This window comes from Crocodylus siamensis, chromosome 9 (genome assembly GCF_052110815.1).
Source record: "Crocodylus siamensis isolate JL-2025a chromosome 9, ASM5211081v1, whole genome shotgun sequence".
Classification (NCBI taxonomy): Eukaryota; Metazoa; Chordata; order Crocodylia; family Crocodylidae; genus Crocodylus; species Crocodylus siamensis.
Window position 1 is genome coordinate 40,431,183 of NC_143403.1, and position 22,114 is coordinate 40,453,296.

The 22,114-nt window shown below is 45.9% G+C and overlaps 1 protein-coding gene across 1 annotated transcript in view; it reads right to left on the reverse strand.

Moving 5' to 3' along the window:
- CFDP1 (chromatin remodeling protein CFDP1) overlaps positions 1 to 22,114 on the reverse strand; it is a 139,498-nt gene that overhangs the window by 6,162 nt on the left and 111,222 nt on the right. The window contains exon 6 of the mRNA XM_090063217.1: positions 6,257 to 6,415. Within this exon, the coding sequence (XP_089919343.1) occupies positions 6,257 to 6,415 (159 nt within the window). The remainder of the gene's footprint in view (positions 1 to 6,256; positions 6,416 to 22,114) is intronic.

Below are 22,114 nucleotides of genomic sequence, written 5' to 3' on the forward strand. Positions count from 1 at the left end.
GATGCCCCTGGGTCAAGAAAAGGGAGCAGACACTAATGCCACCTGTACCAAGAAAGGTGGAAGCTCTTGTGTTTTATGTACTGCTTGGCACAAAGGAGTCACAAACTCAATTCCTATGGGATCTGGGCTAGCTGCTTACTCTCTCCGAGTCACTTTGGGTCGCTGTCTCTGAGTCTTAGTCCCCTCTGTAAACAGGGGGATAATAACACTGCTCTGGTGCACAGGAAAGCCATGAGATGCTTGTGAGTGGCTCAGATACTTCCGTGATCAGGGGGATGCCAAAGTGCCTGGATAGAAAGGATCTAGCATACAAATGGTAATCAGACAAGGGAACCTCAGAAAAGGGTGCAAGAGAGCTGGGATGTGGCTTAATCAGCCCACCTGCTGCTTTTCTTCAGGGTTTGTCCTGAACACTAGCAGCTTTGAATCTCACCGTATTGGGGGAGGGAGTATTATTATACTGGGGTAGCGCAAGCAGAAACCCTCATAGATTAGGGAACCATTGTGTTAGTGCTTCACAGACACAGGAAAAAAACAGACTTCCTTCCAAAGAGCGTATAGTAAAACAGAAAGGCCCTGCATTGTGGGAATTGCCCTTCTTGCTGGGGAGGGATGGCCAGGACTTGTTTTAGAGCCAGCCAGCATTGCTCCCCTCCATGGAGAGAGGTTCAGAATGGAAACAGGACCAAGGTGTACAACCTGACCCAGTTCCTGTACAGGCTCCAGTTGGAGGACTTCAATCTCACCTTGCACTGCCATCTTTTCATTAAACCCATGCATCTCTCACTAAACTATGGCTTGATGGTAGCAGAGGCAGCCATGAGGCCTAAGCACTGCTGTGAAGAAGTTCAGGGCTGGCTATCTTCTCCAAACAGTGGAGGGGAAGGGATGCATGACAGTTCCATAATCATTTGAGCCGGTAATGGATGATAATTCTAGCTGAGGCTGTAATCCGTTGCCCTATTTCCCGTTCCCAGAGTCCAGGCACAAAGGACAGAGCATGCCATCCCTCCCAAACAGCACAGCCCCAATCTTCTCACGTCCTTGCTGGATGTACCCTGAACAGCCTTGTGAACAGAAAGATTCCTCACATGCACTATGATGAAGATGCACTGTTTTGTGCCACAAAGTGAGAATTTTTCTAGGTGTCTCTATGGGATAATGTGGAATTAAGTCACAGCTCTGTCCTGGCCCAGGGAAAGCCAGAAGAGACTAAGCTAGTGCCTTTCATAGAATCACAGAATCACAGAAAATTAGAGTTAGAAGGGACCTCAGGAGGTTATCTAGTCCAACCCCCTGCTCAATGCAGGACCATCCCCAACTAGATCATCTCAGGCAAAGCTCTATCTAGCTGGGTCTTAAAAGCCTCCAAGTATGGAGCTTCCACCACCTCTCTGGGTAACCTGTTCCAGTGCTTCCCTGCCCTCCTAGTGAAAAAATTCTTCCTAATATCTAACCTAAACTTCCCTTGCTGCCACTTGAGACCATTGCTCCTTGTTCTGTCATCTGCCACCACTGAGAACAGTTTACCTCCATCTTTGAAACCCCCCTTCAGGAAGTTGAAGGCTGCTATTAAACCCTGCCTTCAGTCTTCTCTTCTCTAGACTAAACAAACCCAGGTCCCTCTGCCTCTCCTCAGAAGTCATGTGCCCCAGCCCCCTCACCATTTTTGCTGCCCTCCACTGGACTCTCTTCAACTTGTCCACATCTCTTCTGTAGTGGGGGGCCCCAAAACTGAACACAATACTCCAGATGTGGCCTCACCAGTGCTGAATAGAGGAGAATAATAGAGGGGAATAATTGCATCCCTTGACCTGCTTGCAACACACCAGCACAGCCCAGTATGCTGTTAGCCTTATTGGCAAAAAAGGCACGCTGTTGGCTCATGTTTAGTTTATGGTCCACTGTCACTCCCAGGTCATTTTCTATTGAGCTGCTGCCCAGCCAGTCAGTCCCCAGTCTGTACATGCGATTCTTCCCTCCTAAGTACAGGTCTTTGAACTTGTCTTTGTTGAACCTCATGAGATTTCTTTTGGCCCAATCCTCCAATTTGTCTAGGTCACTCTGAATCCTAGCCCTACCCTCCAGCATATCTACTATTCCCTCCAGCTTGGTGTCATCTGCAAACTTGTTGAGAATGCACTCTATGCCATTTTCCAGGTCGTTGATGAAGACATTAAAGAAAACCCGCCCCAGGACCAAGCCTTGGGGCACTCCACTTGATACCAGCTACAGACTAGACATGGAGCCATTGATTATTACCCTCTAAGCCCAACAATCCAGCCAGTTTTCTATCCACCTCACAGTCCATTCATCCAGCCCATACCTCCTTTTTGGGTGCCAATTCTTGCTATTGGTAACCCCTGTGCACACATCCTAAAAGCAACAGGGCCACACATGCATTACTGAGGGCAGTGGTTTGCCTGCAGAATAGTTTATTGCTGGGGGTGATGGGCAAAGAGTCACCCCAACCTGACTCACAGATTCTCCCTGGCTGGACTGCATGCACAGCCAGGCAGCTAGCAACAAACCCCCACATTTGAATTGTAAAGTGATCACAGTGGATTGGGAATCACTGAGACACAAACAGGTAAGCTCAGGGGGCTGAATTGTAAAGCCACCTTTCAGAACAGACAGGCAGAAAACAAAACCTAATGGGAATAAGAGCTCCCCTGTTGATGTCCAGCTCCCAAACTGCTGTGATGTGATGGGCAGAGACCTCAGAGTGGGGCCATGAAGTGAAATAGCAATGGAAGCTTCAACTGTTATTCAAATACTTATTCTAAGTAAGTTAAGCTTTTCATTAATCAATTTAACTGCTATAAACAGCCCAGGATAACAGAAATGGGAAAATTATGATCTATGTTGTGTTAAGGTAAACCTGGTGGTGTAACCAGTGGCTGTATTTGCTACTGAGGACAGAAGAGACTTAAGTATGTTGAGATTTTGTTGACACTTCACATCCCCTGCAGTGGCTTGTAATTACATAGCTTGATAGCACCAGTCCTGCCTGGGAGAGGCTCCCAGCTGGGGCTGCTCTACAAACATGGCACAGTTTAACAAGCTGCTACATGAGTTCAAGTTTATAAAGCATATTAGAATGACACATCTAGAGAAAAAGGGATTTCTGCTCCCTCCCTTTGCCCTCTCCTTGTTTCTCCGTCTCCTTCCAAAAGCAGGACAGGCCCTCAGGATTTGACATAATTTGGGCTTCACAAACCCAGATTCCACAACTGATGAAAAATAAACCCACGGCCGAGAATTCATGACACAAGGAGAGGGAAGTGAGAGCTCAGGGCAGGGTAGACATAGCTACAGGGTGACACTTATCGTCCTTAGCAAGTCATGCCATGACTGACAGAACGGACTGTGTTAGCAGAGGAAGGAGGCTGCAGTTCTGTGGTATGACTATGACCATGCACAAATGTGCTGATGAGGCACTTCCAGCAGCTGAGAAAGCAAGGTGAGGTCTAAGGAGTCATTTGTAGGAGATGCCCTGTGACTGGAACAGCGATTTTTGCAAGGACATTTAAAAAAAAAGAAAAACGCCCTCCCTTCCTTCGTAAGACATAAGAATTACTATTTCCATCGTCTCAGGTGATGATTACCAGACAATCTGAGCCTTGGCTTTCTCTGGGCGAGTTGCTGCTTGCTTTATCTGGCAGACACCATCTTTAATTACACAGCAAGACCCAGGGAACTTCAGTGTAAGAAAAATGGCTAGGTTTGTTAAGAAAAAGGCAATTCTGCTTCATTGGCACCAGGGAGGCACCAGGTAAAGGCATGCCTTTATCCTGCATTATAGCTATTCTAATACCTGCAGTTGTGATTTTTATATATGGCATTACAGATTATTACTGCCAAATAGTTAAGGGAAGAAGAGCATATTAAAGGGAAAAGAGGTTGTTGGCAATGACAGCTATGGTTGTGTGATCTTACCTCCAACAGCTAGCTAATCTGTAAATGTTCAACATGCTGTACATCACACATTCCCATTAGCAGCTTCTGATCACTAGTGTGGGTGGACTTACAGTATTTCAGTTTTCCTTTCTGCTTTTTATGTCAAAGGTGGGTATGGTTAAAGGTGATTCCCTGATGTTATATACTTGACTAGATTAGACATGTATTTTAGAGGAGTTTGATGTTTTCATGGCACCATATTTCTCTTCTGTTTAATAACATAACCACTTGCCAATGTTCCAGTGGACTTTGACCTGAGATTTGACAGGGCAGAAAAAGCTAATGCTACTGAAGCTCGCAAATGCTTTTAAAATCCTAGTGTGATTTGCTCATCTTCTCTAAGTACTGATCTCTTCTCCAGTCCTCAGGGAGTGGGTCATTAGTTCCACTGGAGAAGGCTGCCAGCAATGAGTGAAGTATGGATATTCGGAATGACTGAAGTATTTTTGAATGTGGGTCAGGGCAAGGACTCAGCCTCTTCCAAGACAGCTGGGCATTTCAGCTCATAACCCAAGTGTAAATATAACTGAATAGAACAGGGTAGTGAAAGAGGCTGCGGAATCTCTGTGACTTTCTGTAAAGTCAAGCAGCCCCATCTGGTTCAGCTTATACAGCCAGAGCAATTAGACTAATACAGCAGGGCTCCAACAGAGTGCAGGTACAGTTTGCTGAAGTCAACAGAGTTGCACCCACATCTACTATGGATGAAGTTTCAGGGAAGAAGAATCACCACCTCATGACTGGTAGAAGGTCACAGAACTTTTCATTTGATATCATGAGTTTGAATCCAGCCTAGATATGTAGTGGCCTAAAGCGACTGGCAGACCTAATGGCTGCTCACTCTGTAAGAACTCAGCTGGGTTTTTATCTGACCCCTCTCCTGGGCCCCACTACTACAGACAAATGGGGGAAACAACAAGGAGGCCAAAAGCCAGTGGACATGGACAGAAAACCTCAAGCCAAAGCTTATGCAGTTTGGTGGGTCTTGTATGGATGAAACTTGCACTGACATAGCTCATCCTCCACCCATTCTGGGGACTTTCATTGGAGAGGCAATGGTGTTTGGCACACTTTTATTTGCAGCCTCCCAATGGTACTGGTAACTGGCACAAGCTATATGGGAACCTTGCTAGGAATGGCTCTGCCCTAGAGAAGTCTAGCTCTTTTCACTAACAGAAATATTATCCTGCTGGGCTGGAGACACGAATTGTATTTGTGGTGATTTGTCAGTTCCCACAGAGGCCACTTCCTCATTCTAGGCTAAAGTGGTCAGAGTCTGATCAAAGAGCATCATAACAAAGAGAACTAGATCTGCAGTGGGAGCAACTCCTTTGACTTCAATAAGGCTATGCTGATTTACAACAACAGAAGCCCTAGCCCTGAAAACCCGGTCTCAAACTCCTCATCACACTGCACTGTTCATCAGATGTCTTCCCCTACACCTTGAGTGTCAAAAGGTGGCAATGCAGATCTAATGGGGAAGACTAATGACAAGATACAGGGTGAACAGTGAAAATACAGGGGTAATAAAATATCTATTTGAAATGAAAATCAAATTTGAGGAACATAGAGGCTGTCAGTTTCTGCAGGCAGAATGAAAGAACAGCTTAGAAGAAAGTTACATTTTATAAGCTGTCTGCTAACCTGGTTATCTTTTCTTATAGCACAGAGAAGCACCCAGTGGAGATGCCACTCCTGATCTGATTTCCCTTTCCCATGGCGCATGTTATTAACTCCCTACTTTAGATACAGCATCACTACTTATTTTAATACCTATATTAACTTCACTGGAGAGAACATTACTTGGCATGCACAATCAATACACAATGCTGTCATAAACTGCAATGCACTCTGACAGCTGTTCTCTATTTGTCTGCATCTGTACCGAGCAGCAGGAAAGACTGAGGAGGCTGTAAGACATCACCATAGGATGGAAAAATATGGATCAATTTGGGATTTGGAAACAAAAGCAGGGTCAGGACCACCATAACCCTTTATTAGATAGGACATAGTCAAATGGCATTTGCTCCTTGATCTGGAGGGCTGCTAGAGCAGTCATAGTCATTTCAGGTGGCCATGAAAATTCTGCTGACCATCTGAACAGACTGTGGAAGATTTCGGCCTGATCAGGGCTGCTGCAGACTGTACCACTCCTCATCTGTACTGTAACAGATCTCTGGCATGCACCCACACTAGACCCTCAATAGCCTCCCAGCATGTTGGGGGTTGGGATTTCCTGGGTGCCTGGCAAGGAGTGTAAAATACTGGACTGTTGTTACATAAAACCCAAACTCACCCTTCTTTCCCTCTGTTGTGGATAGCCAACTCCTCCCCGATCCCCTGCTCCTCCTTGAAATTCTCCCAGTCCAGTCTGGATTTCTCCAGGGTGTTCATCTTCTGCTTTTTGGAGCCAATCTTCCCCAGGAGACTGTTCATGCCACTTGGCCTTTTCACCCTGATGGAGACAAAGACAACAACATTGTTATCAACCAAAATCAAAGTGGAGATGAGAAATGTCATGTGTAAACCTGGAGGCCTCAGTTGAGAAGGGTTTCCTTCACACAGGCCAACTCTAACCAATATGCCACATTTCCTTAGAGCCCAATATATCAGGTAGGTCCTATTCAGTCATATCTGCAGGCTAGAACTGTCATTACCTGCAGATCTGTGGGTTATATTTTTAAGAGTCTGGACTTCCACCTTTGCCCTGAAAGTTCATAAGCAGATGCATTACTTTGAGGAGCTTAGGCTAATACTACTAACCACTGCTTCTGAAGAAACACACAACTGTGAACTCAGCCCTGGGAGATACAAAGCCCAAGATTTACCTTCACATATGAGATGAAATGAGAAATCACAATTTCTGATGAGAAGTGGGGGAGAAACAGATGGCAAATGGAAAGCCCCTTGGAGCTTCTACAGCAGCACACTTAGAGCTGGCATGAACCATGTCAGCCACAGGTACCAATCTGAGAAGGGTGCTGCCACATCAGAAGTAAAGACTATTAGAAGCATGGTGACATCACTACTACCACCGTGAAAGTGACCAATTTGCAGAGAGAAAATCCTGGTGCAGTCTCAGACACCGCCCAGACCTCTGAAACCAGAAGCAGTTCATAGCACTACTGATTCTAATTAGCGTAGCTGTTACAGTGTGGTGGTACAGACAGGCCAATTCACTAGAAGGAGCAGCACAGTTGCATTCATGCATTGCTCTGAATATGCTAATTAGCTCTGCCTCTCAGCCAAGCTAATCAGTCCAGTTGTTGCTATGTAGTAGTGAGGGGCAGAGCTAATGAGATCACCTGGGCTCAGCACTGCACAAATCTAGCTGTACAGCTTCCCCTTCAGGAGGCACCCCATGGCTTCTCAACCCAGAAGCAGCACAGCTGCATTCTCATGATGCCATGTGCAGCAGATGCAGTAGTGCCAAGGACAGGGTTTTGTCTTTGTGGCCAGTACTGGGCCCCTTCTTTCTAGACACCCATACTAACAGCAGCCACGAACTTGATGGCTAGTCAGTTTCAGGGATGTTAATGCAGCCTGCCCAACTAGCTCAGGGCCCTGTGCAGTTTGTGGATGCTGGCCCTGACTGGGATACTGCCTGCTGCTGATCCTGGACCATTTTTCCAAACTTGACACAGAAGTCCTATTCCAGGAAGTTTTCAGGGACACAGGGACACAGGCCTGGGACAGTAGTGGAACATTTCAATGATTTAGTCACCATCCAAACACAGCATGCCAGACTATCCCATTAAAGCTCCAGAGTAGTCTGGACTCAGGATTACTTTCTCACACCATAACATTTGTATCATATGGAAGCAGAAAAAAATCCCAGTCAGATGAACAATTTCTACCCTTCTACTCATACTCTGACTTATCTCCATATTTCTCTTTCTGCCTACCAGGTTTCTGGCTCATGCCTTGCCTCTGATTGGTATCTGGGATTTTAGAGGTATCAGATGAGGTTATATTTGGATACGAGCTGAGCATGCATTCCCACATGTACCAAATCAGATTATGATATGAAATGCTTAATCAGTCATAGGTGATATCCTACACCTGTAGAGAACTATCTGTTAGGGCTCCCAGGGACTAATCAAGAGGGTACGTGGGGCTGTAGCTTTCTCTTTAAAAATTCCACAAAACCTCCTGGTTGGATCAATCCTGGTGCATTCTTATGAATGCGACCCATTCATGATATTTTTGCAAGGTGACATGCACTGTCCCCCTACATCTCATTCCTTCTGGCACTCCTTTCCCCCAACATATCCCAAGAGAAGCAAGTCTTCTGAAGAGCACAGCAAAGCCCAGCACATTTGTCACAGTGTTCTTTAAGCAGGAAAGAAAAGGAAAAAATATAACTGTGGTTCTTGGGAGAAACTATTAACTTCACTGACAAGCATCATCTCTCTTGAGTAGGTAGAAAAACTGAAGCACTGAAAGGGGAAGTGAGTTGTCCAGTATCACCATGCCAGTACAAATCAGGCCATCTGACTCCCATTCTCCTGCTCTGTACCTTTAGCCCTCATTATCTCCTTTGGTAGTTTCCAAGAGTTTCAGGATGGAAGAAACCATAGGTCATCTAAGTCTGACCTTTGAAGAGCACAGGCAATTATAATTTAATCTACTCACTTTTGTAGTAAGCCCTCAAACCTGGGTTAGCTAAAACACATCTTCCAGAAAGGCATCCAATCTGGATCTGAAGATATCAAGAGATGGAAATACCAATACTTGGTGGCTGGTTCCAATGGCTATTTATTTGATAATATTTGAGCCTTATTTCTAATTTGAATTAGCTTTTTTTCCCAGTCTCCAGCCACTACTGTTTGTTTGATCTCTGCTAAAGGCCCCTTCTTACTTGGTATTTTCTTGCTAAGCAGGTATTTATACATCAGAATCAAGTGAACGTTTAATCTTCTTTTTGATCAACACTTTAGTTTCTCACTGGGCACGTCTACACATTCATTAATGTACAGTAGTTACTGTGCATTTAGTTTAGTACTTGGTTCATGAAGTACTAACTCAATGCACAGTAACTACAGTTACTGCGCAGTAGCACCGGCGCATGTTTTTTGTGACACTTACTGTGCAATAGCTTAATAACACTGCACAGTAGTGTATTAGCAGGGTTTGACTGGCACACTACTATGCAGTGTTATTAGGCCATCTGTGCAGTAAATGTCTCATGCAGATGCACCTACTGTGATGTATACTGTACAATCCATAATTCATTTTTGTGGTGCTCTACTGCTCCATCTCTAATCTACCATTATCCCCTTTAGAATGTGAACACCAGAATGGTACACACTGTTCTAGCAATGGCCTCACCAATGGCACAGATGGTGGTAAAATTAATCCCCTCTCCTACTTACTACCCTTCTGGATTAGCAGACTGCATCAGTTTTATTTGCCACGTTGGCACCCTGGAAGCTCACCTTCAGTTGTTTGCCTAACATGATCACTATACCTTTTTCAGCTACTGCTTTTCAGGATAGTCTCCCGTTCCATAGGCTTAACCTGCACTGCTTGTCCAAAATGTACAACTTTGTAGTTGGATGTCTTAAAGCACATTTTATTCAAAAGGACCAGAGTAATCCTGATCACTTCGCAGGACAGCCCACTCCTCATTGCTATTTACTATAATGAAAGATCAGGACTGCTTATCATTACATCATAACTCTGACAGCTGGGAGCTGTCAGGCATGTAGCATGTGATGATACTGTAACATGCACCAAGGAGCACTTCCACCTGTTCCCTGCCACAGGGAGCTGAAATTCTATCCACACAGAACACCCCCCAAACTCCAGTTTATGCTGGGAAAAGCATACATTGTGTAAATGAACCAGGTCATCAGGGACAGGGTCTGAGGAAATCAATTCCTAAAACAAGGAAAGGCAATGCAAACTTAAAGGAACTACCAATGGGAGGAAAGGGAAACTCCCCTCCCCCCCGCACACTGAGCTCCTTGTTTGCATCCATTCCCAGGATAACTTAATATCTGCAAAGCCTTTGCCACTGCAGTGAGCTTGAGAGGAAATGATTTTCAGTCCAGAAGGACATAGAGATTTGGGTTGGGGGTGTGAGAAAGAAGAAAGTCAAATGAATGCAACAAATTGATCTGGTTTCCACTGCATCACCCAAAACCAGGCAAGTGCTTTATGCACATTGTTGCTTCTTGGGAAAACATCCAAACGTGTCTTTGTCGGGTCATTAGCATAGTTTATGCTTCCGTAATTTGCAAGTCTCTAAAGAAAAATAGCTGCAGTTTATATGGGACTAAATCAAGGAAGATGACATCTTTATAGGCTTCAGCTCTAAGATTCTCAATGCAACTATGGCATGCCATGTAAACACACACAGCTTCTTGACTGGGTATCAGCTTGTTGACTGCCCCTCACTAGCATAATATGCTGGTAGCAGGAACTTTTCAGTTTGCCTGGGCACAGCTCAATCAAGGACCCTTACACATCTCATTTTCCTTCTTTCTTTGGTCCCAAGTCTCAGTGATAACTGAAGTCATCATGACATCACTAGGCAACCACACCTGCACCTTCATGGAAGTTTTTGGCTCTCTTCCTCTCTCTCTCCCTAGGCTTCACATTGCTGTGATTCCCTCTCACTGTGGACCACAGAAAAGATTAACACTGGCTGCTGGAGCACAGTAGAACAGATGGTTCTGTAATACATTAATCTTCAGGTGGCATATGGACCCTGCTTAGACTGGCTGATAGGTCAAGTCTAAGGCTAGCAGAAATCAAGTACCTGAACATGAAAGTTTCAGTCACTGGAAAGATTCCTGAGCAGAGCTATGCTATTTTCCTCCCATGTCTGTAAGGTTTATTTGCACCTTTATGGACTTCTCTCAAATGAAGGAAAAACCTTGCCACTGCAGAGACTTGGACAAAGAAAACAGCTATGGGCACTTTGCTTCCATCAGAGGATGCCCAACACTTAGGGGTACACTGACAAAGATTTTCTCGACTGATACCAATAGCTGATTATACACCAGGCATATTGGCCAATACCAATCTTATAACCAATTTACAGGAATACAGCTAGGCAGCATAGAGAGCAGCACCCTGCAGGTAGGTTTGTGGAGGGGAAGGGTCATGAGGTGGGGGACAAATTGAGGCCCACCTGGTAAGGGAGGGAGCTGGGCAGGGGCAGGGCAAATGGGTCAAGGATGAATGGGACCCTGGGGCTGGGCTTTAGTTCAAGCATGAGCTTTAGTTCAAGCATTGCCACCACCATTTTTAAGCCCTGAGACACTTTTACCCAGAGCCAAGCCAAGCAGGATGAGGGCAAAAGCTAGCTGGCCTGCTGTGGGCTTGGAGCTCTTTGCCCTGCTGCCTTTGCCCCAGGAGCTGCATGCTGGCTGTGCTTCATCCCCTGGTTGTCCAGTGGCAGTGACGAGCTGTGCCTCCTGCCGCTGGATGGGCAGGGAATGTGTGGCCAGAGCATGGCTCCCAGGGCAAGGGAAACAAGGCGAAGAGCCCCAAGCTCATAGTGGGCAGCCCACCTCCATCCTCGCCCTGCTTGGTTCCAGCTAAAAGCATCTCAGTGCTTAAAAATGGGGGCAATGCCACTTGAACTAGAGCTCATTTGATGAGCTTTAGTTCAAGCACCCCCACTGCCATTTTTAAGTGCTAGGACACTGATGCCCTGGACAAACCGCCCATGGCTCCATCCTGCTCCCCACCTCAGCGTCCCATTCACCGCCCTGTCCTAGTCCGAGCCCCAGCCCCAGCCCCACTCCCTCCCTCACCATGGGGGCCTCCATTCGTGCTCCCCCATGCCGCTTCCTCCCCACAGACTTACCTGCAGGGCGCTACTCTCCATGCTGCTCAGCTGCATTCCTGGCTGCATGCAGCTGCGCATATGCACACAGTATCTGGGGGCCCCAGCCAGAAAGCATATTATATTTATCAGTACATTAATGGCTGCACTGGCCAAAAATAGCCAACAGCCAATCATTTTCCTTTTATTGGTGCTGATCTGATATGGCACCGATATATCGGTGCACCTCTACCAACTCTACCCAACTGTGTGCTTGCTTTGCAGAAATGCCAATTCTAGTATCAGTTGTCTGTTTGAATTCTTAAAAGAAAGGATGACAAATAAGAACAGAAGCAAAAACAAACATATATTGGTGAGTGTCCCCCCCACAGCATTCCCTGCTGGCAACAGCTGAACCAAACATAAATGACTGGAATGAACAGCCTAGTATTCACATGCAGTGGCTTGTTTTGTTGCCCTGGGAGAATGCTCTGCATCCTCTGCTCTAGCAGAGAATATTTTGCAAACCTTGCCTCCTGGGTGAGGGGCTGAAGGGACAACAAATACATACATACACTAGTTGGAAAAATTCCAACTTAAGAATATGTAGATGCACTCCAATACCAAGGACGTATACATGATCTAAAGAACATACACAAAAAGCTATTTCCAATCTCCTTATGTTGATTATTTAATTCAGTTAATTTGTGCAATGCTGAGCACTAGGTAGAGTTAGTTAAATACCAAGATGCAAGACAGACAGGTGGCAAGTGTCAGAGACCTTTAGGTCCTATTATTTGCTGAATGCTAGGGTCCTGTGAAGGACACCAGTGAAGACCTTCATTGCCTCAGGCACTCATAAACTAAGGAGAGTTCTGGAGATGACAAAATGTACTAGCAGACCTGGATTAGTTTAAGTCTCCTTTGCTAAAGGGTCCAGAAGATGTGTGAAAATCATGTGCTAAGGAGACCTCATATATTGTGCTTAACAATACTGCACTTATCTGCCTTTGAAATGGGGCTTGCAGAGAAGTGGGTAAATGAACAAACAGGTTATCTGTAAATTCTTCCACCCTCTGCTAAACTGCTTTATACAGTATCTTCTGCAGCATGCAACAGGTATCCCCTCTGCCTCTATGAGCAATCACATATCTATATTTCCTGTTTCACTAAGTATTAAGTTGGTGGACGTTCACAACTGCTTCTTGACATGGCTACATTGTGGATGTTTAAAAAACACAGACAATCATAGAAAAGTAGAGCAGGGAAGGACCTCACAACATATCCATCTAGTCCACCAATCCACCAGTGGGTTGCTCATCTAGTTCAACCCACTGCCTGAAGCAGGATCATCCCTATCTACATCATCTCATACAAATCCCTGACTAAACGATTACTAAAACTACACCATCAAACCAGTTGCACAGCCACAAGGCATAGCATCCTAACCTGCCACAGATAAAGCAGGGGGACAACTGTGGCCAATATCCTGCTGCTGCAAGGGTTGTTAAAATAAACTTGAGAGATCCAAAGACAAGGCCGTGTCCCCTATTACAGAGGAAAGAAAAAAACCCCATAGCCCATACCAATCTAACCCCAAGGTAACACTCCTTCCTGATTCCAAATGTGGGGATTGGTCTTACCCTGAGCAGAGGGGTAAGGCCTTCTAGCCAGGAACCTCTGGGTTTTAGTCCCAGCAGGTTTATACCCCAGACAAAATCTCAGCAGTACGTTTCAGATGTGGAAGCCATTCAATACAGTCTGGGATATGGCCCTCTTGAAACACCAAATGCCATTCCCAAAAAGCCTCTAAGAAATGGAAACAGGAGATGGAAACTGCTGGTTCCAGAGCAAAGATCATCCAGCTCTGCAGGCTTAAAGGGCAGTTTTTGGGGAAAGCACCTTTCCATTGCACTACTGCCACACGGAATTTCTGGTGCGATCAATAAGTACCAACTTACGCTGCTTCCCCTACCATGGTATGCAGTCCTCTCCCTGGTGATGGTTGGGACAGGCAGGTGAGGAGCCAGGAGGACACCATGTCAACCATGGGGTTGACAGGACCTGGGAGACTGCACAAAGGATGAAGGTTTGTGCAGATTGCCCTGTTCTTATAGAAACTGGGAATAAACCATCATTTGTTCCATAGTGTTTAAGAAAAGCAACAGATACAACAGTTGGGCAGTCATCATCTTATGTACTCAGCAACTCTTCTGGATCCCAGGGATATCTACAGTAATAGAAAAGGATTAGGGATTTGGAAGAGATTATCATGGCGGATAGCTTATGGGGTTGATTGCGTCTTCCGTTACATGTCTGGTACTCGCCACTATTGCAAACAGGCCACCAAGCCTGCTGGACTGCAGCTGTGATCCAGTATGGCAATTCCTATCACCCTGTCAACAGTGTTGAGGAGGAACAGAGAGAATCAGTCTCCATTCTGAAGAATGCATTCAAGAGTGCTGCTCACTGTTCACATCGTGGACTGGATCTCTAAACCAAATAAATCCTACAGCAAACATCAAGTTGTAGACAGGAGTTACTAAGCTTACGCCAAAATGGAGTAAATGAGAGGCATTAAAGTCCAATTAGAGAGTTGTTCAGCAGTACATGCCTTGTCTGTTTGAATAGCAAGTAAAAGGGACAGATTAACTGCATTTAGTGCCAACAACAGGAATTATTACCCTTTCTGTAGTCACTAAGCATTTCTGCTGCAGCATCTTTAATCATGCATGTATTCAAAGTAGAGAAGGCAACTTGATTAGGCACAAAATGACCATCCCATGTATGCAGTAGATGCTAGAGACCAGAATCATGATAGCAGAAGGATGAGCAGCTACTGAGGAGAAAACAAAAAAACATACAAGTTTAAACTTTTCTTTTACAAAAACAGGCCTCGCTCCAGCAATCAGATCTATATAGGGAACAACCCTTGTTGACTCTGCATGGGCAATGGGATCCTCATAAATGAAACCAAAGTCTTCAGATCAGAGACTGCGTTCACCCACACGTTTTCAGTGATCAATACAACAGGACATAAGGACACAGGACCAGAGGGGACTTCCTTGAGCTGTCAAGTCCAAGCCTCTGTTACTGCAGGCACCACACATCATATAAACCTTTCACAAACTAATTAAATTCTATTTTAAACCTAGTTAGGCTTTTACTGTCAAGACAGCCCCTGACCCTGACTGGGATCTATGGACACCATTACTCTACAAAACAATCAACAATACTGTCACAGTAATCATCACTTTTGTCTAAGACTGACAGTCTTCAATATAACTGTTCACAGTTGTTCAAAAATCATGAGTCATCTCCCCTCAAATCACTGGATTTGCTTTAAAAAAAACCCTGGAAATTAAAAAAATAAGCATGGGCTCTTTGGTATGGTTCCTTGATTACAGAATCTAAGAACTGTTGTTTATGGTGTCAGATGAAAGGAAGGGATCTACTTAATTCATGATTTGGCGATTTTCGTGGAAACTGAAAAGGCAGTTTCCGTGAAAACTGATGTTCCCCACGTTTTGCATGGAATCACTAGAATATAGATATATTTTTTTTTTACTAAAAATAAAATGCTGGCTCCCCAGTGAGGGGCAGCAGCCACAGGAAGAGCACCACCTCTTCACCAATCAGTGGCAAGCGGGGAATGGGGGGGACTCACTACAAAAAGTCCATGAAAATGGCGCTAAGCATCATGAGGAGCCCATGATTTTTACTTCGCCTCCGTGTACCGTAACAATAGGTCCATCTAGTCTTGTCCCCACCTCGCACAGTGGCAGAGTATGGATGCCGAGGGGATGGGTGAATAGGGAATGTCCAGAATGTTTTACCCCTACTCCTCTCCCACTGCAGTTTCGAGCATTCAGAACTGCAGGATGTTCTGATTTAGGGCCCTATGTGCCACGTTCAGTATCTACTGATGGCACTTTCTTCCCAGAATTTGTCCGATCCCCTTTTTACTGGGTTAAATCATCAACCTCCACAACATCTTAAATACTTAAATGACTTCCCAAGGACCTTGGTTTACAGATAAGTTCCTTTCCCATCCTCAAATGCAGGACACCCCCATGGCTGTTACACAGGGAACTCACCTAGAACAGTAACCTCAGAAGAGCACTTAATGTGCTTTTTAAACTGTCTTTAAGACAATTTAGCAGCTGAAAATGAGCGGGAATCAGAAGTGTGCAGCCAGCAAACTCCCTGCTGACCCACCAGCCAGTGAGCCAAAGACTCAAGGCAAGGTTCAATAGGAAGCTAGACTGGCAAAGTCATCTGCTTATTGTCCTTGGGACAGATTCCATGGTGAAGAGGGAAAGTAAAGTGCACTTTGGCTTGAAAAGACTTCAGAGAATTTAGAGTGGAGGGAGCTTGACAGAAGACTGGATAAGCCCAGAGGAAATCAGGAAGATCCACAACCCTGGTCCTCATTCCCAAGCCCCCTTCCTGCAATTTAATTTCTTATCAGGTCTGCACTGCATGCCACGTATGGGGACTGAAAGCTGTACTACAATCTATTCCCAGTCCCTGCCCTGTTTCTAGTTGCTCTACAGAAGCAGGAAGAACTTCTGTCCTGAGCTGTCTCTGATCAGCCCTTCTAACACTCTCCACTTCGTGCAAAACATGGTGGGCTATGCTTCCACGGCCAGAAGGAAGCGTCTCTGGCTTGCAGCAATGCAATTTATGAAGGGATTACTGGCCCCTTGCTTCAGAAGCAGCAAACAATGAATGTAAAATATGATGACATCAAAGCTCAGCATGGGTTGCCAACCAACATCTCCCAAGCCCTCATATCAAACGTTGATAAGTGGGGCTTTGAAGAAACAATGTGATGAACCACCTGACATTTCACAAGCAAAGATTCAGTCCCTATTCCTTTTAAAAAAGGACTACTAAACACAGCTGCTAATAACCCATTTATAACAATATTTTTGCTAATAGAATCTGGCTTATTTTAAAGGCAACGTCTATCAAATGCTGCTGCTAAGCAATGGAGAAGTCACTGCTATGAAGCTAGATAATCACAGTGTTGCTCTGACCCAAACTGGGATGGTAAGGAGGGAGTGCATGGACAGCAAAAGTAGGGAGTCTATGATAGTTAGGAAATGCACCTGTGCCTCCAGGTTCTCAGCCCCCTCCTTTTCCCACATAAGCAACAGGAAATAAGCTGGCCTGTAGATTTATCATTAAATAAGGGAGGGGGTTGTATCAGCAGCCTAAAAATGGAAAGTGTCCAGGGAAAGCTGAGAACCCCAGGTTCAGGCCAAAGTCTTGGTTTCGTTCTTAAAATTTGGCAAGTTGGGGCAGAAATGTTGTAACATCCCAGGCAGTGGGACAGCACATGGAGTGGGAGGGTTGCATTGCCTGAACAACAGCATGAACTGGGGGCACTTTCCACTTAGCTCTCAGTTGCTGGGCTAGGCTGTATGCACTGTCCTGTAGGGCTGCAGGTAACACACTTCATGCTGCATGGAAAAAGACTGGCCTTTGCAAAATTTTAAGCTTAAAAGACACACCCAAACTCCAAGTGTCAGGTTAACCCTTTTCCTGCTGGTTCCCTGAAGGGGTGGGGGATGGGAAATGGATGTTAAATTGGGGCATTAGCCATTAAAAGCAAACAGTTAGCATTTTGTTCTGCACCTCAGATCAGACAGCGTTAGAGGGTTTGTGCTTATTACTAAACCTTGCATCTCCTGTTGCTCCTCTTCTGCCCAGCCCTCTTTCCTCCTAAAGCCTGCAGTATTAGTTACTTGTAAATTAGTCTTGGAAGCTGTGCTCTAGCCTCCATGCTGCATAGTCCTTGCCAGCGGCTCAGGAGTGCAATCACTTGCTAAAGGGCAATCACTTGTTTCCTCCCATTCCCGACCTTGACAGATCAGGCTTGCCCCACAGATTGTTACAGATTCCTCTCAGCCAGGGATAGTAGAGTTGCTCCTCTCTTCCCGGAGGACTCTTCAGGTGCAGGTGCAATGCATGGGAAGAGGCTGGGGGGCAGAATGGTTTGAACAAGAACATCTCTAAATGATGGGATAAGACGGGGGAGAGGGACAAGAGATGACATCATTTTGCAACAAGAAGAACGTGAAGGGTTTAATAAATAGAAATATTTGTTCCTAGCATAAACTGTTGTAAAGCTGAATAGCTTCTTTAACTGCAGGAAATGGTTCTCATACAAGCTAACCGCAGCTGGGCAATGCGTGCAGCCAGTAAATACTTTCTCTGTAATAAGTACAAGATTCCTACCCAATGCACTGCAGTCACCAACCTCATGCATGCCCTTCCCTTCAAATAAAAACTGTATGAGTGAGAGAGGCAAGAGGGGCACATGTGCACGCACAAAGTCAGGCTCATAAGCACCATAAAAATAATTTGTACAGAACCCATGAATTCTGGCTCACAGCCTAGATGCCAACTCTTGTTCTCATTTAGTATCCACTCTGAAATGTGTTCTTTCACAGAGGCAGGCGGCCACAGCTGCCATCCTGGAGAAAGTACCAGTGCTGAAGCGAACATGAGAGGGGCATGAATCAAAGTGGGACAGGTAGAATTTTTGTTCAGGGGATCATTCCATCCCCAGGCCAACTCTCAGCTAGGAGAGATCTGGGAAGGCCATTTCACTGTCTTCAGCACTGGTTTTCCAGTTGTGGGCCAGCAGATGGATATTTGCCGATATGAACCAGTCTGGCATTACAACAGCCTGGGCAGCAACTTTAATAATAAAACAGTGCGGCAACAGCTATGTACTGTAGGTGCTCCTAGATTTCTTCTCACTGTGGGTCACAGCTTAACAGTATCTCATTAATGCTTCTTTTTCCAGGTGTGATACCATTCATGATCATGACACACACCAGTGGTAACTGGAGAGACTGTTGATATACATCGGTGACAGGAGGCAAGCATTTGGGGATTATTTTTATTATATTTAATGCAATACACTCTCAAAGTCCATCCTCCTGACTATTCCGCACTTCTCTTTCCCCTTCCTGCCTCACCTCTGCTTGCCTGACCCCCATTTTCACTCCCTGTCTCCTATACATGCCTGTCTGCTGCCTGGTCTCCTGTTCTCTTAGACATTCTTCTGGATTATGGGGTCAGAACTACCAGCAGGTCCAGCTTCCTTCCCTTTGGTGGGGGCCAGCACCTCCAGTCCCAAAAGTGGCCTGCAGATTCAACACCGGAGGGAAGCTCCTGCCCCCTTTCCACATACGCTTAGCAGAGGGCATGGCAGGGATTCTATATTAACACTCAAGAGTTTGCCCCAGTCTATAATAAATGCGTGAGTTCCATTATTTGAAGCAACCAATGTCTCTCCCACCAGCAGGGGGTTTGTTCCCCTACCCAACTCATATAAATATGCTGGTTTTGCATGCAAGTGAGAGCACCTCATTGTGGCTTGCATTAGAGATCAAAGGAGAGGCAAAGGAGATCTCTATTAGCTTGAGTAGAACAGGTCTGTCTTTTTAGAGCTGAAGACCACATTTTGTGTATAGGTTGGGGTTGTCCACTGAGGGTAGGCATACTTCTAGGGGTACCTTCTTAGAAAGGTCATAGGGGGTATGCATGGGCAGGTGGGGACGGAGTGTGCCTCGGGGCATAGTGGCAGCGTCTCCCCTGGCACGTTTCCATAGGTCGCCTCTTACCCAGGGGTGGGGAAGAGAGGGGTGGGCCAGGTACCGCCGGCGCCATGTGGCACATGCCAGCACCTCCCTGCCCCCCCCTCACCCCAGCTTGCTCTCCTGATTGGTCACTGTGCTGCCACCCTTGGCCAACAGCCAATGGTTAGGAAGCACTGCAGCCACCCCCTGACTGCAGAGCCATGAGGTCAATGAGGTGCAAAGGGTCTGAATAGTGGGAGGGGTGGGGGGAGTGTGTTTCTGTGCCCGCCCCCAGGAGCAGGGTGGGGGGCGACTGTGGGCAGCAGCGCCCCTCTGCAGACAGACATGGGGCGGGGGGGGCTTGCACACGGCAGATGTTGCTGCCACTCACCACCCCACACTGCTGCTGTGCGCCGCTTTCCCACGGCTGGTCGCACACACAGCTCTGTGGGCTGGTGACAAGTGGTGCGTAACTGGCTGGGCATGAGGCCTGTCAGCAGCCTGTGGAGCCTCACATGTGACTGGCCATGGAAAAGCAAGGCATGGTGGCACAGGGCAGTGGGTGGGGGCAGTGGTGACCGTTTGCAAGTCTCCCCCCACCCCACCACATCTGCCTGCCACCACCAGAAGGAGTACACTTGTTAAAAAAGGTTGAAAACCCCTGGTATAGGTGATTTATACAGTGGCCATGCCTATTAATAGCAATGCATAGATTTGGTCGTACAAGCAGACTTAGATAAACATAGTGTCTCTGTCAGATGATTAGAGGAGAGAAAAATGGTCCCAACTAAGCCAGTCAACTAGTTGAATATTGCTCTGCAAATGCACAGGCTTTTAGTGGCTAATACAGAAGCATTATATTGATTTTCTAAAAGAAAGTAACCACTGTAATACAAGCCAGGAGCTGCTCCATCCAGCCAAGGAACAGAAGAAATACGAATGGATGCAATCAGTGTAAGCTAGCAGCATTCTGTGATTCTTGCAACAGCTTGTCAGGAAGTATAACGTGCCAAAGCAATTTCATCAGGTGCACAGAGCACGGACATGACAGCATTATGCAGCAGGAAGGCAGCCACAGCTACCTCTGTCTGAGGCAGGGGTGGGGATATCACACGTCAGACATTCACTATGTTTCTCTAGTCCATATCCAACCAGGCAGCTCAGTAAAGGGGAGCAAATGAACCAGTCAAGAGACTGCATCACTTCTGTAGGGTTGTTGCCTACCAACTTTTGTTCTCAGTTTGTTTTCCTGTGACTACTTTTCAGGTCTTCCTGAAACAGTGCCAAACTACCATCATCTCCGTCACACAGAGGGTACGGTTTCTGATAAGTCTCAATTCTCTGACAGACAGTACAAGCACAGAGGAATGACAGTGTACCAGATATGGCTCTCACCAGCCCTGGTTCCACTACTACCTGCAGGAAACCAGAACATCTTCCCGTTCATTCACTAGGCACACAAAGCAAAAACTACAAACTTTAGAGAGTTGTTACAGCATCCATGCCTCCTGTCTCCTGTAGCAGTGCCCTGCATCTTTAGCAGTGCCTCCCACCAGAGCCAGCCCCTGTAATTCTCCCTTCATCTCACTCTATGCAAAACTGCACTACACCCAAATGCTTTAGCACCCCTTTTCTACTGTCACACAAGCACACCACACTCAGGCCCTCCCGACCAATCCAGCACCTTCCTGTACCAACTGCCTTCCTCTAGCAATGTCACAGTACACACTTTGGATCAAATCTGTTGCTAGGTAAGACTGATGTCACTTCAGTGAAGTCAAGTGAGGTTAATGGCCCTGTGTCATTTTAAACCAATTCACACTGGCTGATCTCAATCAAATACTGCTTTACTCAATGCAAGCATGTTTGGAAAAGAAAGCTCTCCTTTGTTTTTCCAAGGTCACTCCAAGCACTGAAGTACCCCTCAGTGACAGAGGATGTAGGAAAATGGTGTCAACCTGGTGAAGAAAAATGTTGCCTTTTCACCGTCTGAGAAATGCCCTGTAGAAAGGCACCCCAATATGGTACGGAGCCCTCCTTTGCAAGGGTGGAAAATCCCTAACCAGTTTTGTTCCACACACAGCCCCGATGCCTGACTGAGCCAGGCAGGGGCAGCTCAGGGATGAGTCTGCTTTTCCATTCTGATACAATAAGCTTACAGGGATATACAAATCTTCCAGACACACTCCACTGCATTTCTTTCCTTGCTTGGCACAGTTTCCTAAACTGGCACTGAGATGGGGGCGGGAAGATGGGCTAGCATTTTCACAGACCTGCCTGTCACAGCAGGTGCTTAAAAAGCCAAACAACATGCACTTAAACTGTGGGTGGAAATGAAACAATTAAAGGGAAATTGAGATAAAAGGGAAGGGGTGGATGGAGTTAGATAGTTGGCAAATCTGCAAGGCTCTGTTTGGAATGCAGACTTCAGGATCAAGGGAACACAGGCACAGCCTGGAAGCAAAGAAAGGGCTTTCTAAGTCTTGCTGTATCTGATCAAGGCAGGGGACTGTGAGGAGAATGGTGCCAAATTTGATATCTCTGCTTGCTCACACGCCCTGCTTGCCCAGGAGGGAGGAAGTAAGGAACCTTGAGAGCAAACCTAGATAGACTCAAATACATTGCTGGAAACAATACACTTAAAATGCTAAGGGTGTTTCTGAGATGTGGTACATAACAAATTATAATCCTAATATCCCCCAACTCATCATTTCCAAAACAAACTTAAATACACTAACTGCATGATCAATTGTAATATGGCACATGGTCAAGCAAA